Source organism: Halichoerus grypus, chromosome 3 (assembly GCF_964656455.1).
Source record: "Halichoerus grypus chromosome 3, mHalGry1.hap1.1, whole genome shotgun sequence".
Lineage (NCBI taxonomy): Eukaryota > Metazoa > Chordata > Mammalia > Carnivora > Phocidae > Halichoerus > Halichoerus grypus.
This window is the reverse complement of record NC_135714.1, coordinates 71033558-71051430: the sequence shown is the minus strand read 5'-3', so window position 1 is coordinate 71051430 and position 17873 is coordinate 71033558. Positions and strand designations below refer to the sequence as shown.

Here is a 17873-nt window from a genome sequence, read left to right as displayed (position 1 = left end):
TTGAGTGTATTAGATGCAGACCCTAAATTTATAGAACCGGTTTTGAAGCGGGCCGATAAATTGATATGTTCTGTGTTTACAGTGGCATCATGAGACCTGGCCTCAATGCCATTCTGGGACCCACAGGTGGTGGCAAATCTTCGTGAGTATACTAGCATAAGTCAGCTTTTTCTTTGCAGTTTTATTGTGCTTTTCAAGATGACTATTATGTGAGCAGGTGTGTGTCGAGCATTTGCTGCATGTCTAGTGTGGTTCTGGGCGCTGTGGATAACATGCATGATGCCAGCTTGTGGTTGTCCCAAGGACCGGGAAATCTTACTTGGTCAGCTTACTAACAGGACACGATAACAGGACATGATTGGCCGTACAGCTGTCGGCTATGATTTGAGCTAATGGGGAGGGAAAGGAGAGAGAAAAAAATTGAAAGTGGGGAGATGGAGCCAAAGGCCTAAGTGAAGACTTGTGTCTTAGACAAAGGAACACATTGTCTGACTTGAGACCCCCAAGGTCACACGACCTGGAAGGCTGTTTGGGAAGTCTGTGCTGGATCAGCCAGTGGTGACTTGTGCCATGTTTTTGAGTTTTATTGTAGTATATACTAAAAAAGGGAAGGTGAGAATTCAAAAATGTACGTAATTTTATGATGAATCACTAAATTCTACACCTGAAACCAATTTTATCATATATGTTAACTAGAATTTAAATAAAAATTGAACTCGAGGAAGTACCTGAAAAAAAAAAATACATAATTTTAGGTGATCCATGGAATTTCTTGATCGGTTAATATTCTAACTTAAGCAGAATTTGGATTTAGAGTAGCTGAGAGATATAGCTTGAACTGGAGAAAAACAACAATGTATATGTCCTCTCATAGGTTGTTAGATATCTTAGCTGCAAGGAAAGATCCGAATGGATTATCTGGAGATGTTTTGATAAATGGAGCACCTCGACCTGCCAATTTCAAGTGTAATTCAGGTTATGTGGTACAAGTAAGTATTTGTGGATTTGTATTTTAGCTTTCTTCTATTTCTATATGAGCAAGTGCCTTGGCTGATAGTTCAGTGTACTTCCAGCTGACCAAATGACATATTCATGGAACCAATTTTCTTCACACCAGCCTCTCATAATCTCCTGTTAAGATTCAGAGTGGTGTTAAATGAAGAGGCAGGAAGAATCTGGAATATAACCACTATAGGGGCAATGGTATCCATTCTAGTTATCATTTCCACAAGACACTATTTTCCTTTTTTGCCCTTCCCCTAGCTTAGAAAGCTATTTTGCTAAATCCTGTATAAAGCGGTCTGGACATGTCTGCTAGTAGTAATTATAATTACTTGTGTCGGTTTGGGTGTACAGAAAGGGGAATGAAAATTATGCCCTCGGCTTTTTCAGCTGTCTGTGTTTGGAGTTGCTGTCATTTGTCTAACTGCAAGTTCATCATTAGCTAGGACTTTATGTTGGATATGTTATTCTTGCGGATTAAGTTACACGTACTTAAGGGTGATGGTATTAAAAAAGACCTAATATGTCTTGTTAAAAATGCCATTTTGCTTTAAGGATGATGTCGTGATGGGAACTCTGACAGTGAGAGAAAATTTACAGTTCTCAGCAGCTCTCCGGCTTCCGACAACTATGACGAGTCATGAAAAAAATGAGCGAATTGACAAGGTCATTCAGCAGTTAGGTCTGGATAAAGTGGCAGATTCCAAGGTAATGTGGAAAAACCAGACAGGATCATAGCCAGCAAATAAGATCTCACCTGTGCGGATAGTGTAACTCTTCCTCAGAAGTTTTCTGTAATATGTGTGGTCAAAAGTGGCTGCTCTCTGTAATGATGAGAAACAGGACTTGTTACAACATATGAAGATGGAAATTAATGAGGTAAAAAAAAAACTAAAAATATTTGAATCCTGGAAATGAAGTGTGTGGCAGGCTGGTCTAGTACATAGAAGAAGAACATGAGGCCCTTTCCATGTGACTATAGCTCTTGATGTTCTTCCACACTGTTTGTCATGTCTCAGCCACTATCTTTCCACTAACTTTCCTTCTTCCTGTTTTCTTTCCCCTTTTAGCTCTCCTTCCTCTTCCTCCAGGAGACTTTGTTCCATTGCTTTTGAGGTATATTTCTAGAATTTTTAAATGACAAAAATCCAAGGGTTCTGGCTCTGTGTTTCACTTTGCTATAATTTGGCTTTCAAAATAATATTTAGTCAAAGTAGGGTTTCTTTCTTTCTTTTTTTCTTTTTTAAGATTTTATTTATTTGAGAGAGACAGACAGATAGTAAGAGAGAGCACAAGCAGGGAGGAGAGGGAGAAGCAGCTCCTGGGCAGGGAGCCTGCCGTGGGACTCCATCCCAGGACCCTGGGATCATGACCTGAGCCGAAGGCAGATGTTTAACCAATTGAGCCACCAGGTGCCCCTATTTCTAATTTGTGTAGCATCTGAGTTGTTTTTCTGTAGCCTTTCTTTTGGCACTTCGTTCTCTTATTCCTCCCTCCCTCCCTTCCTATCTTCTTTCCTCCTTCAGTACTTATTTACAGACTGGTGTGTTATGTGCTGGGCTCTTAGGTTTTAGAGGTAACAGCTGTGGGCAAGAGAGACAAAAATAACTCCTTTTGTGGTTGTGCAGAGTCAGGAGGAAGAGATGAGATGAACAAGGGAATTTTATAGTTGATGACTAAGGATGAAAGATTTGCTGGGAAGACATTTGAAGCTTTGGGTGAAGATGAGCTTTTTTTAGATTATGGTGGCTATAGTTCAGCTTTTTTTTTAGATTTTATTTTTCAGTAATCTCTACACCCAAGCTGGGGCTTGAACTTACAACCCTGAGATCAAGAGTCTCATCCTCTACCGACTGAGCCTGTGATGGCAGGAGTTTAATTCCCCTGGGTACATATATCCCTTACTTAGAGATAACGAAGAATCGGGGTATTCTGCTGGCTGTTGCTTCATGTCATACTGTCTGACATTCTAGAAAAATGTAGAATGTATTTTGCTTGTATTTCATTTGAAAGCATGACTCTGAGATGCCACCATTTACCACTTATTTTTGTTTTAGGAGTTCATGAGTTTGGGTTTCCTTTGCCTTGGCTCTGTTTATTCGATTTTGTCTTTTTAGTAAGGTTCTTTCCAATCTTTGCCTTTAGGTACAAGTTCTTTCCCAACAGGCAGTCATTGCCCTAACTTCCTTGCATGTAATTCCAGGGAAGATGAGCTGAAGGTAGTTGTTGACTTCTTGGAATTTATTTATCTAATTAATTGAAAATACATTTAAAAATTTTTACTTTTTATGAAATTTTAAATATAACAGAAATGTAGAGAGAATAGTCTCATTACTATCATAATCACACGGTTGTGGTGTAATTAATATAATGGTTTGATTACTAATAATATTTGCCTAGATTTCCCAGTTGTTAACATCTTATCCCATACTTGCTTCAGCTTTTTTTTTCTGAAATATTTTAAAGAAAGTTGCAAATATCATATTTTACTCCTGAATACTGATTATGCATCTTAAGAAAAAAGACATTTGCTTATATGACCACGGTACCGTTATTAACCAACAAAATCAACGGTATCGTACTATCAGCTATGTTAAGCCATATTCATTCACATTTTCCCAGTTGTCTCCAAAATGTCTGCTGTAGCTCAATTGTTACAGGATCCAGTCAAGGGCATGAGTAGCACTTGATTATTATCTCTTTGAAGACTCTTAATATAGGAATTATTTCCTACCTCCTGCCTCTCCCAAAACCTTCTTGCTTCCCCCACTCCCCTGCCCTCCACACACAATGACAATGACTCGTTGAAAAGACTGGGCCAGTTGCCCTGTAAAATATTCTGCCTTCCGGATTTGTCTGAATGAGTCAGGAATTCTGTAGTGAGTTGGGATGTAGGCAGGGTCAATTTGGGAAACCTTATGGTGATTGAAGAGGTACTAATGTGGTGTTGATAGAGAGTAAACTTTCCCATTTGCCAAGCCCACTGAGGACTTTTGGAGGAGTGGGGAGAGAGGGTCTAAGAAGACTAATAAATTATAGATGCTTTCCCCTTTTCCTCTCCCACGTTAATCTCTCTTTTGCTTTGTGATTTCACAATACCAGGGCCATATATTTTAGGGTTCTAACTTAACTATCTTAAAACTAAATATTTGACTTGGTAGGGAACATGAAGTACCGTTAAGCATGGCATTCATATCAGGCTTAGCCACTTACCTGACTTGAGCTTCAGTTTGCTCATCTTACTAAAGAGAAAACTACCTCTTCTCCCATATTTTCATTTATTTGCTATTTGGAATAAATGAGGATAATGAGATAAAGTGCCCTGTAAGGGGTTGGCACAGTGTAGGACCTCAACAAATGGTAGTAGCTGTGGTTGTAATTGTTAATAATGATATTTGTGTTTTAGGTTGGAACTCAATTTATACGTGGTGTGTCTGGAGGAGAAAGAAAAAGGACTAGTATTGGAATGGAGCTTATTACCGATCCCGCCATCTTGTTCCTGGATGAGCCCACAACTGGCTTAGACTCAAGCACGGCAAACGCTGTTCTTTTGCTCCTGAAGAGGTAAATGCGATGGGAACATTACTCTTTCATTCATCTGGTATCTGATCACCTGCTGGATACCAGGATTATTCTCAGTGCAGGGAGTTCAAGAGTAAGCACAACAAACAAAAATTTCTTCCTTCTTTGTTGGAGGGAAATAGTCAACTGACAAATATAAGTGTTTCAAGAAAAGTGAGGCAGGGTAAAGGTGTAGCAAAAGATGGCTGTGGTGGGGGTAGGGATGCTCTATTATATAGCAGGATGGTCAGGGAAGACCTCAATGATGTGACATGTGAGCTGGGAGCAAGTGAGTGAGACCTGGATCTCTGGGGGAAGAGAGTCCTAGCTGGAGGGAAGAGCCAGTGGGTCCTAAGGCAGAGCATGCCTGATGTGTTTGGAAACATCAAAAAGGCCAGAAGGACTGGACCCCAGTGAACTAAGGGGAATGGAGATTGCTTACTGATTAGTTTGCTGGGGCTGCCATAACGTAGTACCACAGACTGGGTGACTTTAACAATAGAAGTTCAGTTTTTCACATTCTTGCGGGCTAGAAGTCTAAGATAAGAGCGTCAGCAGGATGATTTCTTCTGAGGTCTCTCTCCTTGGCTAGCTGTCTTCAGTATGTGTCTTTATTTCATTTTCCCTCTGTGCATCTGGGTCCTCATTTATAAGGACACTGGTCCTTATTAGATTAAGGCCCACTCATATGACCTTATTTAACCATAATTACCTCTTTAAAGACCCTGTCCCCAAATACAGGTATATTCTGAGGTACTAGGGGTTAGGACTTCAACATGAATTTGGGGAGGACACAGTTCAATCCATAACAATTAGAATAGGACATGAGATTGAATTGAGTGGGTAGCAGATTACACAGGCTTTGTAGGCCACTGTAAGAACTATGGCTTTTATTGTCTCCAGGTGACATGGGAACTTTTAGAGAGTTCTAGAACAGAGGAGTGTCAGCTGTGTAGAGAAAAGACTGTATAACTGGGCAAGGTGCGTACAAGGAAACCAGGCAGAAGGCTATCTGTATTAGTTCAGTTGAGATATGATGCTGGCTTTGAGTAGGATGGTAGTGGTGAAGTGGTGAGAAGTCGTGGATTCTGGATCTATTTTGAACATAGAACCAACAGGATTAGATTAGTTCATGAACTGGACACGGTGTGTGGTTATTGAGAGAACAACTTTCTAAAATTTAGGGCCTGAGAAATGGAAGAATGGAGAAAAGAGTTGCCTTTACTTTTATTCCTCCAGTGGGAGGAATATGTTTATAGGAGAAATTTCAGAAGGTAGATTTTGGACATCTAAAGAAAATTAAAAAAAAATTTAACCTTACAGAAGAGTTATAAGACTAGTACAAAGAAATCTTATGTCCTCTTACCTAGATTCCCCAACTGTTACCATTTATCTGCATTTGCTGTTCCTCTAACCCTCCACCCCACATAGTCTTTTCCTGACATCATGTACCTTCACCCCTAAATACTCTGGAGTGTAACTACAAGAAACAAGGACGCTCCTCCTACATTACCACCTTCTACACCACCCAGTCGGGAAATCTACATTGCTGCCATCACCACTGTCCATCCCAGAGACTCCAGTTGGACTTCACCATTTGTACCAGAAGTGTCTCTTTCTCCTTTCTCACTCAGGATGTTCTCCAGAAACACTTGTTTAAACCTTTTCTAATCCTGAACAGTTTTTTCAGTCTTTCCTGGGTCACATATCCTTGTCTGTCTTCAAGAGTACATTTCGTAGAGTGGCCCTCAACTTGGATATATCCAGTGTTTCCTTATGACCAGACTCAGGCCATGAAATCTTGGCGGGGGAACCACAGAAGTAATGCTATGTTCTTCTGCATAAATCAGGAGCTGCCTGATTTTGACTTTTCCCACCATGGGTGATGTTCATGACCATCACCTGGTCATGTTGGTGTCTGCTGGGTTTACCTGCTGTGAAGTAACTCTTATTCCCTTTGTAATTGGTTAGTATTTGAGATAATTGGATATAATGTCCATACCCTGTTCCTCATCAAATTTCCACCCACCAGTTTTAGCATATACTAGTAATTTCTGCCTCCATCAATTACTGGTGCAATGGTTACCAAGTGATTTTCTATTTACAACATTCTTTCTACATATATTAGTTGGCATTCTACTGTAAAGAACTTTTCCTCCTCCTGTATTCATTTATGTTTTCTCATATTCTTATTTTAGTCAGTGGATCAATGGATTATATAATGTTATTCTTATTTATTTTTATGATTAAATTAACCCTGATTTGGCCATCGGAAGCCCCTTCAGCCTGACTTTTATGTCCTTTTGACATGTGCCCTAAACATACTTCAAGCAGTTCTTTACTTCATGGTCAACAAGATGTTCCAGGCTCATCTTGTCCTTTTCCCGTGTCATATTTCTCTAGGGAGTCCCGGTACCTTCTGGTGTAGTCAGAATTTAGAAACCAAGATCTGATTAGTGTGCTCGCTGCTACTGCGGTTTCATTGCTTCCAGACCAACTTAGCAAACATACTAGGAAATACTTGTGTACATGTGTGTGCATATGTAACACAAATATATTTCTATATTTTTTTATTAAAGATTTTAAGTAATCTCTACACCCACCGTGGGGCTCGAACTCACAACCCTGAGATCAAGAGTCACATGCTCCACAGACTGAGCCAGGCAGGCGCCCCTATTTCTATATTTTTATATGGAAGATAGATGGAATATTAGTTTATTATATATATATGTATATATATAGTTTGAATAGAACGATACATGAAAACATACATCTGTAACTATCGCTCCGTTAGCATGTGTATATTAAAAAACCCATGAGTGCATAATATTTCCAGTCCAGTCTAACGCCTGAATGTTCTTTTTAGTCTTTGCCCATTCCATGTTTGTAAATGATTTTTTAGACAGGCAAAAACTTAGCTGTCGTTATTTCAATACATTTTCTTGCTAAGCCAAGTAACTTCATTGTTAAATATAACTAATCTCCTAGTCACTCTGGCCATTCTCTCTGCCCACCACTTCTGGGACTCCTCCCTACAACCCCAATTTTTTTTCTTTTTTAAGATTTTATTTGACAGAGAGAGAGAGACACAGCGAGAGAGGGAACACAAGCAAGGGGAGTGGGAGAGGGAGAAGCAGGCTTCCCGCCAAGCAGGGAGCCCGATGCGGGGCTCAATCCCAGGACCCCGGGATCATGACCTGAGCCAAAGACAGATGCTTAACCCTCTGAGCCACCCAGGCGCCCCACCACCAATTTTCTTAAGAGCTACCACACACATCATCTTCATATGACATCCCCTTCTTGTCATTACCTTGCTTCTTCAGATGCTCATGCCCTCATAAGCAAGTCTCTGTGCTAGGATAAGAAGAAATGGGGAGATTTTAGACATCTTAAGTTTGAGATGGCAGTTGCACATTTTAATGAAGATGCCAAGTAATGGGTCTAGGGTTCAGGTTCTGTTAGGGAATGCATGATACTTTGGTGATCTGTAAGTGTGTTAACAGTGTTCATTAGAGAATGGTGGATTGATGTGGAATACTGGACTATGTTGTGTTTTATCCTGTTTTGCACTAGTTGGCACACAAGCATCTTTCCTTGCATCGGAGGGCTCTAACCTAGAATTTCTCACACTCTACTGTGCACACTAATCACCGGGGTCTTGTTAACATCGGATTCTGTTTCCACGGCTCTGAGATGGAGTCCGAGTCTACGTGTCTCCTGGGAGATACTGATCCTGTTGCCGTTGGTCCTCAGACCACAAGGCTGTTGCAACGAAGCACTTCCCTACTTCCAGTCCTTCACTGGCTCTTTCTTGCCCTCTGATGAAAGCTGCAGCTTCTGAGTGAAAGGACTCATCATGGGCTTGATTTTTGGGGCGGTCTTTTTCCTAGCTTCTTCCCCTCCCCCCCGCCCCAATCCCCACACACACATCCAGGCTCTGCAATGACACGGAAGTACTTGTAGTCTCCTTAGGTAGACCTGTTATTGCACACTTTGTTGTGGCCGTGACTTCCTTCCCCGTGACTACATTTTCTCTTCTTGGCTTACTCTGGTTGGCCCGTTTGATACACTACGTATGTTATCTTCAGACCGGCTTATGGTCTTCCATTTTGCTTATAAGGAACCCTCAGCTTCTTTTATTCCACGCTGTACTGAAATGGTTGGATCTGCTGGCCTGATCTCCTTTGAAGCAGAGCAAGCTTGTACCCATTGCTAACATGTAGTAAGTGCTTAGAAAATGCTTCAATTGACATGATACCTCTCACAAAATATTTTCAATAATGACAGGTTTTCAACAGTGATTTTGGCCTTTGTTTCTTCTATCCATGAGTAGTACTTCCTGTGTAAAGGTAGTTTAGCAATGTTTTGGCCTTGGAATCAGACCAGGGATCAAATCAGCCCTGCCCCTTACTAACTGTGACACTCAGGGCCGGTCGCTCAGCCGTCTAAGTCTTATCCGTAGCATAAAGGTAATAATATTGGTACTGCCTTGTAACAGTATTGTGAGAATTGAGAAAAGTATAAAAGTATATAGCAAAGGCATAGTAAGTACTCAGTAATGTTAATTGTATCGTTAGGGCAAAAGAATGAAAACCAATTCCTAAAGAGCCAGGGGATTTAAATGATCAGTGAGAATGGGGCATCCAACCATCATTTTAATATTTAGTCCATGATATGTTTCCAAGCTTGAGTGTATTTACAGATTACGTGGATGCTTGTTAGAAATATGGATTCACTTGCCCAGTAGGTCTGAGAAGACTGTCCAGGGATCTGCATTTTTCATTAATATCCTGGTTGATGGTGATTGCCCATGGACCGCACTTTAGAAACCCTAGTGTTTCATAAAAGCGCTGAATTTAGGTCTCCTAACTATCAGATAATATGAAATGAGAAGCTAGTAAGAGAAAATCAAGTCGAACTAAGAACAGATGATCTGAAGGCAGGAATAAAGTTGCCATGATGTTCACGTTTCAGATGTTTAATGACTTTTATTTTTTCGCTTTTAACTTAGGATGTCTGAACAGGGACGAACAATCATCTTCTCCATTCATCAGCCTCGTTATTCTATCTTCAAGTTGTTTAATAGCCTCACCTTGTTGGCCTCAGGAAGACTAATGTTCCACGGGCCTGCCCAGGAGGCCTTGGGGTACTTTGCATCAGTGGGTATGCTTGACTTTTTCACACAGTAAGATCCTTTATTAATAGAATCCTGGAAGAGAGCAAAGGAGGTCTCTAGGAGTGCTGTTTGGTCTTTGAGTAGACATACTATGGCTTCTGCCACTCCAAAACATCTTTGGTTAGTTTGGTGCTAGGGTTTTTCTTCACTTTATAGTGCTAGCTTGTTCTTTAGATCTCTCTCCTGTCCTATTGGACTATGCCTGCCTATGTATGTATGAATATTTCTACTGGGCCTGTATCTGATCCTCTTCCCAGTTCTGGCAACCTTTCCCTAACAGTTCAGTAAATATGTTCGCCTCATAACCAGTTACCTGTCGGGCGAACATTTTTGAAAAGGCCTAATAATATCCCCAAATAGTTTGTCTTCTTGTCCAGATTATGGATCAGACTTTCTCATTTTATTCCCTTGTATGGGATGTTGGTCTGCTTTGGTGGGGGTTCATGAAGATGCTACTTAAAATTTTCTAGTAACATTAAATTACAGATTTAGGCCTTGAGGGGGTATGAGTGACTTACCAGTCAATAGAATGACTCATTGTAAGTCTTACTTTGAGGGGCTAACACTTCTGACAGTTTTGGGCTGCCTGGTTCTATTTAGAATGGACATACATAATTTTTTTTTTTTATATGACTCATGCAGTCTGTTTCATTTTAGAGATATTTGGATAGGATTATAGATGGCGCTCCATGACTCCAAATATAGTTTTAAATGTTCACTAGCCATCTTTTAAAATTTTTGTTTAATCTCTCTCATTTAAAGTTAACAAGCACACACAGGTCTAGGGAGTTTAGAGGAGATGAACCTAATAGACTACAGGCCAAGTTGAGTTCAGAGGATCATGCTACAAGAAGTTGAGATAAGCATTCACTTGTGTGGTGCCAGTCTTATTCTCTTGGGAGTGCTGCTCTGGGGTTTGTTCTCTATATTGGAATTATGACAGCACAACAAATGATCATTTGGCAGTCCCCAGGTGAACTGGGAGAACAAAATACACCCCTGGCCTTTCCCAAGTGCCATCTTGTTGTGCCTTAGCATTCTTTGCTTCTTGCCTTGCTTTGAGGAGCATTAGTCCTAGCTACAGCTTTTTTTTTTTACTCAATTTTTTTCCCTTGGACCTATATTTAGATTTTTGAAGTGGTTCTGATAAGCATCAGAGCATACTGATAGCTGTTTCAGGTCTCATGAATTATAATGGATAAGGACCAGATATTAACTTAAGATATTTTGGGAGTCCAAGGTAGGTTTTTTGTTTTTTGTTTTTTTTTTAATTTTCAAGGTTGGTTTTGAGTATGTTGTTTTTCTGGAAGACAGAGCATTGTTGAAATGTCGTGTGATTGAATACATAAAAAGAAAGGGTAAATCAGTGAAAGAAGAGGAAAAAAGATGAGGGAGAAGTTGGTTCTCTTCCCCTGCCTCACCTCTCTCACCCCTGAAAGTGAGTTTTTACTTTCCAAGACCATCAAGTTTATATACCTGAGTTGCTTTCTTTTTGTAGGTTACCATTGTGAGCCTTATAATAACCCTGCAGACTTCTTCCTGGATGTCATTAATGGAGACTCCTCTGCTGTGATATTAAACAGAGAGGACCAAGAGGGCGAAGGTATGTGAATCTCTTGAGAGTCACAGATTATTGCCGAACCGAATTTGCTGAAGGTTAGCCCTGTGGCAGCTCAGTAAAACATGGCTTTGTGAATTTATATTAATGCTGAACTCTGATAACAGTTGTCTTAGTCTGTTTGGGCTGCTGTAACAAAGATACCTTAGACTAGGTGGCTTAAACAATAATCATTTATTTCTCACAGTTCTGGAGCTGGAAGTCCAAGGTGAAGGGTGAAGGTACCTACAGACTTGGTGTCTGTTGAGAACCCGCTTCCTGGTTCAAAGATGGGTGACCGTCTTCTCTGCCTCCTCACATGATGGAAGTGAAGAGGGGCCTCTTTTGTAAGGGTTCTAATCTCATTCATGAGGGCTGCACTCTCATGACTTAATCACCCTTCAAATATCATCACCTTGGGGATTGGGTTTCGGCATATAAATCTTGAGGGAACACAAACATTCACTCTGTAGTATTGGTCAACATAGATTTTGTTTTCCGTGATTGCTATATTTTTTATGTAATGTATAAATGAGTATTTATGTGATAGTGTCACTTCTAAGGGGAAGTTTCATTTAAAAATGCCCATTGTTTATATAATGTTGTGAAATAAGAAACTTGGCAATTTATATATTTGCATATAGAAGAAAAAAAGGACCAGGTTTGTATATTAGGAATTATAACTCCCTATGGTAAGAAGTCTATTTTAAAAAAATTAGGGTTCAAATGTTATAGTTAGGAAAAGGTCAGTAGGTTTGCTGTATTCACGAATTTATGGAAGCCGTCGGCCAGTTAACTATATTTTTCTAATGTTGTAAAGCGATGACAGATCTAATAATTTTTTATACTTAAGATGTCAGGGAAGAATCTAAGAAAGGGGTTACAGAAAAATGGGCTAAATCAGTTGTTATTTTATTAATAATGTTTCCCTTCTTTATCTACTTTTGTTCCAAAGTCAAGGAGACTGAAGAGCCTTCCAAGAGAGAATCTCCACTCATAGAAAAAATAGCTGAGTCTTATGGCAACTCTGACTTTTGCAGAAAAACGAAAGATGAGTTAGATCGACTCATAAAGGGTCATAAAAGGAAGAGCTCAGCCTTTAAGGAGATCACCTATGCCACCTCCTTCTGTCATCAACTCAGGTGGATTTCCAAGCGTTCATTCAAAAACTTACTGGGCAATCCCCAGGCCTCTATAGCTCAGGTAACCTGAGAGTCTCCTGATTATGCTGGGACATGCTCATGTGGGAACATTAGGTTCTGGTATAATCTGTTTGGGGATTATGCTTCTCTTCTGCCCAAGCTTCCATTTATTTATCCCCACTCCATCTGGGATATAAAAACAGCCAACAGAACAAGTGAAACACCATGAAATTTTTACTTATGGAAAACTTTTTTTTGGTGTGTGGGTTTTTTTTTTTTTTTTTGACTACTTAATTAAGACTTTTGTTGATTTAGACTAGCTGTAATGGGTAATCTTTGTTGAAAAATCTTTTCTTCAAAAATTGTGAAATAAAGGAAGTGTTTAGCCACATTTAGGGTTTTCTGGTGGCTGCACACATTCGTTTCCTGACTCATTCAGCAAGTTCTCGTCGACCGTGTGTGGTATTTTGGGAGCTTGTATACAGTGGTGAACAAAATGGGCGAAAATAAAACCCCTGTTCTCAGAGAGCTTGTTTTCCTGTGAGGTGTGACAGATGACAAATTCATACAGTAATGAACTAGATAGCAAGTCATATGGTAAAAGGAGCTATGGAGAAAGTTTAAGCACAGTGGGGGAGAAAGGAAGAGAAGAGAGAAGGAAAGGAGAGTGGGAGAGTGGGAGAGAGGGAGAGAGCAGAAAGGGGTTGATTGCATTTGAAGTCAGGCGGTCAGGGAAGCCTGCATCTAGATTCACTGAATGCACCTGAAGGTCACAGGGGTCAGCTGCTGTCTCAGGGAAGAGCCTGTGTGCAAGTGCTCTTCCCCATCATTGACCTTCTTCATTTTAGGGTTCTCATCTTAGGAAAGCACTAGGTACCTAAAACAGTTGGCAGTTAACACAACGTAGTAAGCAGGCTTGAATCCTGTTAAATAAGGCTATTCACTGTCAGATTAACTTTCTTTAGATGAAGAGGAAACCGTGTTCTTTTCCTCATTCGGCTGGCTCTGTTGGTAGTTGTTGATTACTACCCTTTTATTGTTCTGTATTCTCAGGTGCTCTGTCCTACAAAACCCTAGTATTCCCAGTTCATTGGTCCATCCTTTCTAAGGAAATCAGGTTAGCCAGTTATTTTGGGGGTGGTTGATTTTATTTATTATCAGTCATTGAATCTCTGTTGAGTACCAAAAGATGGCATGTTGTTGGCACTAATAAGATATTACTGACTTCTTGGAGCACCTGGGTGGCATAGTTAGTTGAGTGGCTGACTCTTGGTTTCAGCTTGGGTTGTGATCTCACAGTTGGGAGATTGAGCCCCGAGTTGGGCTCACATGTTCAGTGTAGAGTCTGCTTAAGACTCTCTCTCCCTCTGCCCCCCCATCCCGCCCTATGCGTGCGTGAGATCTCTCTCTCTCTCAAATAAATAAATCTTAAAAATAAAAGATATGACTGACTTCTTACCACATGCACCAGAATTTTCGTACTTCAGTACTGTTGCCTTTTAAGTATTAGTACCAAGAATCTCTATCCCTCTGTGAGACATATTGCTAATTGCTCCAAACATTTTTGCTACTGTTATTTTGTGTTTCTGTCAGAATATGAACACTTCTGTATACTATCAATCAAAGTTAAGTTTTTCTTCTTTTAGAGTAGATTTGATATCGTTTGGAAACAAGTCTGATAAATAAGGTCAACCTTGTTTACCCATTGTTTCAACAGTGAGATAATGTAATGGAGTTGATTCTTTAGCATGATTTATACATTATATTTTTTTACTTTGAATATAATATAAATTTCTCTTTTTTCTGAAAGTGGTTTATAAGTGTCTTGTCCAAGTCATATATATAGTAGTTCTGGGCAGGATGTGATTAGAATGTGGAGTTCTTTCTTTTTTTTTTTTTAAGTTTTTATTTAAATTCTAGTTAGTTAAGGGCACCTGGGTGGCTCAGTTGATTAAGCGACTGCCTTCGGCTCAGGTCATGATCCCAGGGTCCCAGGATTGAGTCCCGCATCGGGCTCCCAGCTCAGCGGGGAGTCTGCTTCTCCCTCTGACCTTCTCCCCTCTCATGCTTGCTCTCTCAAATAAATAAATAAATCTTTTAAAAAAATAAATTCTAGTTAGTTAATATACAGTGTATTATTAGTTTCAGATGTGCAATATAGTGATTCAGCACTTCCATACAACACCCCGTGCTCATCACAAGTGCCCTCCTTCATCCCCATCACCTGTTTCACCCATTCCCCACCCATCTTCTCTCTGGTAACCATCACTTTGTTCTCTATAGTTAAGAGTCTGTTTCTTGGTTTGCCTCTCTCTTTTTTCCCTTATGATTGCTTTTGTTTCTTAAATTCCACATATGAGTGAAATCATATGGTATTTGTCTTTCTCTATTTTATTTCGCTTAGCATAATACTCTCTAGCTCCATCTATGTTGTGCAAATGGCAAGATTTCATTCTTTTTTAGGATGAGTAATATTCCATTGTAGATATACCACATTTTCTTTATCCATTCATCAGTCGATGGACACTTGGGCTCTTTCCATAATTTGGCTATAGTAGATAGTGCTGCTATAAACATAGGGGTGCATGCATCCCTTTGAATTAGTGTTTTTGTATTCTTCGGGTAAATAATAATAATAATGGTGCAGTTGCTGGGTCATAAGGTAGTTCTATTTTTAACTTTTTGAGGAACCTCCATACTGTCTTCCAGAGTGGCTGCACCAGTTTGCATTCCCAGCAACAGTGCAAGAGGCTTCCCCTTTCTAGAATGCGGAGCTATTTCTAATACAGCATGATTCTGCACCTTTTGTTGCTCAGCTTCCTTCAGGTGCAGACCCAGGCCTAGTGCCTCCAGGCTGCATGTTCAACCTGCTTGCCTCCTCAGTGAACTCAGTTCCACAAAAGGAGTCCTCATAATGCTCAGATTCATGGCAATGTTGTAGAACAAAAATAGAATATTGCATCTCTCTGAGCATTACCTATTCATATTTGTACATACTGGAATGTTAACTTAGGACAGGAGCAGGCAGACCTCTTCTGTAAAGGGCTAGATAGTGTATACTTCCGGCTTTGCGGGCCATGTGGTCTTTGTCTCGGGTACTCTGAGACAACTCTGCCATTTTAGCAAGGAAGGAGCCATAGATAATACATAAACAAATGAACATAGCTATGTTCCAATAAAACTTTACTGAGGGACACAAATTAGAATTTCATTTAAATTTCATGTGGCAAGAAATAGTCTTCTTCTCTCACTCTTTTTTCCCCCAACCATTAAAAAGGTAGTAAAACCTGTTCTTAGCTAGAGGGCTAAACAGAAATAGGCGACAGGCGATGTTTGGCCTGTGGACCCTAGCTGGCTGACCTTCGGTTTAGTATTTTCAATCTTGTATGTATGTTGTTTACTTCTTTAAGTATTTGACTGTGAGGCTATTAAACTGCTTTACAGCTTCCTGCTGATAAGTCTCGTATTGGTAATATTACAGCCATACTTAGATTTCAACTAGTCATTTATGTGATTCAGACTTTGCTTCCGAGAATGCCATTTAACCAAAGGTTGTATTTGGATGATCTTGGAGTAAATGGATCATCTGTATAAAAGGATTTAATGTCCATTTAATGTGCCATGGGTTTTTCTGATCAAATCTATTTGGAAAACACTGTTATAACTCTTAGAGATTAATTTTTCCATTGGCATATTTAACATTTGACTAAGGATTAGTTTTTTGAGTGATGGCCATAATCATCCCTCAGAACTTACCTTGAAATAATATTGCTAAACACATTTGAACATGACAGAATAACATATTTAGGGAATTTTTTTCCCCTCTGTTCAGAGACCAGGTGTACAGAACTCACAGAGAGTGTCTTTGTGCACTCTGTTGAGCAGTGTTTAGCTTGCTTGTTTTTTTTCTTTTCTGTAATGCAAGAAAGAATAACCTAGATGCCCCTTGTGAAAGCATGACAAAATTACGAGATTAGTCATTTTGTCAATGTGTTTGAAAGCTGACTTGAACATTCTTTTAGAACTTTGAAACCTTTAGTAAACATCCTAATGATAAGACTGACAGTCCAGTCTGTTACTCTAGGATATCAAATATTTGAATACTAAAGAAACAAGCATGTAGATTGTCCAGTTTAAAAAGTCTGAACATTCCGGGGCGCCTGGGTGGCTCAGTCATTAAGCGTCTGCCTTCGGCTCAGGTCATGATCCCGGGGTCCTAGGATTGAGCCCCACATTGGGCTCCCTGCTCAGCGGGAAGCCTGCTTCTCCCTCTCCCACTCCCCCTGCTTGTGTTTCCTCTCTTGCTGTGTCTCTCTCTGTCAAATAAACAAATAAAATCTTTAAAATAAAATAAAATAAAAAGTCTGAACATTCCTAAAGTTCTATTGTCTGAAAGTAGACTTGTATATATACACATGCACACGTGGTAATGGAGTCATCATTGTTTATTTTGGAAGTTTGAACTGTTGGCATGAAATGCAGTATATTCTGAGGGTAATGAAAATTATACCAAGGTAATAGATTTTTCCCCAAATTTCTGACTGTCTTATTAGCACAGGAATTCTGAAGACATCTCAGATCATACTTTTTTCCAGACTGTGGTCTTCACAAACTAGCCTTCACAGATCATGATCCTCTTTTCCAGTTTGGTTTGCTTCATGCCAAAATAGGCTTGTAAAAAATTTCAAGTCTTAATACCATTACACTGTTGTAGTACTGAGATTTTTTTTTAACTTTGAAGGGTCCGAGGTACATGGTGGGGTATTTTGTTTTCTTTAGATAACCATTCCTTCTATTTTTATATTCAATGCAATATAAAAGTACAATAAGTAGGATTTTCTTTTTTTTTTCTTTTTTAAAGATTTTATTTATTTGACAGAGAGAGAGAGACAGCGAGAGAGGGAACACAAGCAAGGGGAGTGGGAGAGGGAGAAGCAGGCTTCCTGCTGAGCAGGGAGCCTGACGCGGGGCTCGATCCCAGGACCCTGGGACCATGACCTGAGCCGAAGGCAGACACTTAATGACTGAGCCACCCAGGCACCCCAATAAATAGAATTTTCTTAAATAAATTATACCACAGTATAACCCTTAATCCTTTGCTTGGAAGTGTCCTTAAGAGACAATTTTATCAATTTTAAAAACAAAAGTGATGTTTATGTAGTCTTCTTAGGAGTCCCCAAACATGGAGTAAGTGGATGTAGGTAAGAGCGGCAAAGAATTGGCAGCTTAGTTGTACACTGTTGGCTGTAGGCCCTTGGACGGAGGTTGCTAGAGAAGCTGTGACAAGAGAATGGGTAGTGGAAGCATTTGAGTACCTTCAGAAAGAGCTGGTTGAATGCTTTGGTGGCAGTGACCTTGCGCTTTTCCAGTGCAGGCATGCCCTGCCCCCTGGGTC

General features: G+C 39.9%; 1 protein-coding gene across 7 annotated transcripts in view; it reads left to right on the top strand.

Moving 5' to 3' along the window:
• Positions 1–17873, top strand: part of ABCG2 (ATP binding cassette subfamily G member 2 (JR blood group)) — a 141674-nt gene that overhangs the window by 107539 nt on the left and 16262 nt on the right. For all 7 annotated transcript variants that reach the window (XM_036122714.2, XM_036122711.2, XM_036122713.2 and 4 more), the window contains 7 exons: positions 83–142; positions 875–989; positions 1558–1710; positions 4409–4566; positions 9575–9726; positions 11238–11342; positions 12292–12539. In XM_036122714.2, coding sequence (XP_035978607.1) covers positions 83–142; positions 875–989; positions 1558–1710; positions 4409–4566; positions 9575–9726; positions 11238–11342; positions 12292–12539 — 991 coding nt within the window. The remainder of the gene's footprint in view (positions 1–82; positions 143–874; positions 990–1557; positions 1711–4408; positions 4567–9574; positions 9727–11237; positions 11343–12291; positions 12540–17873) is intronic.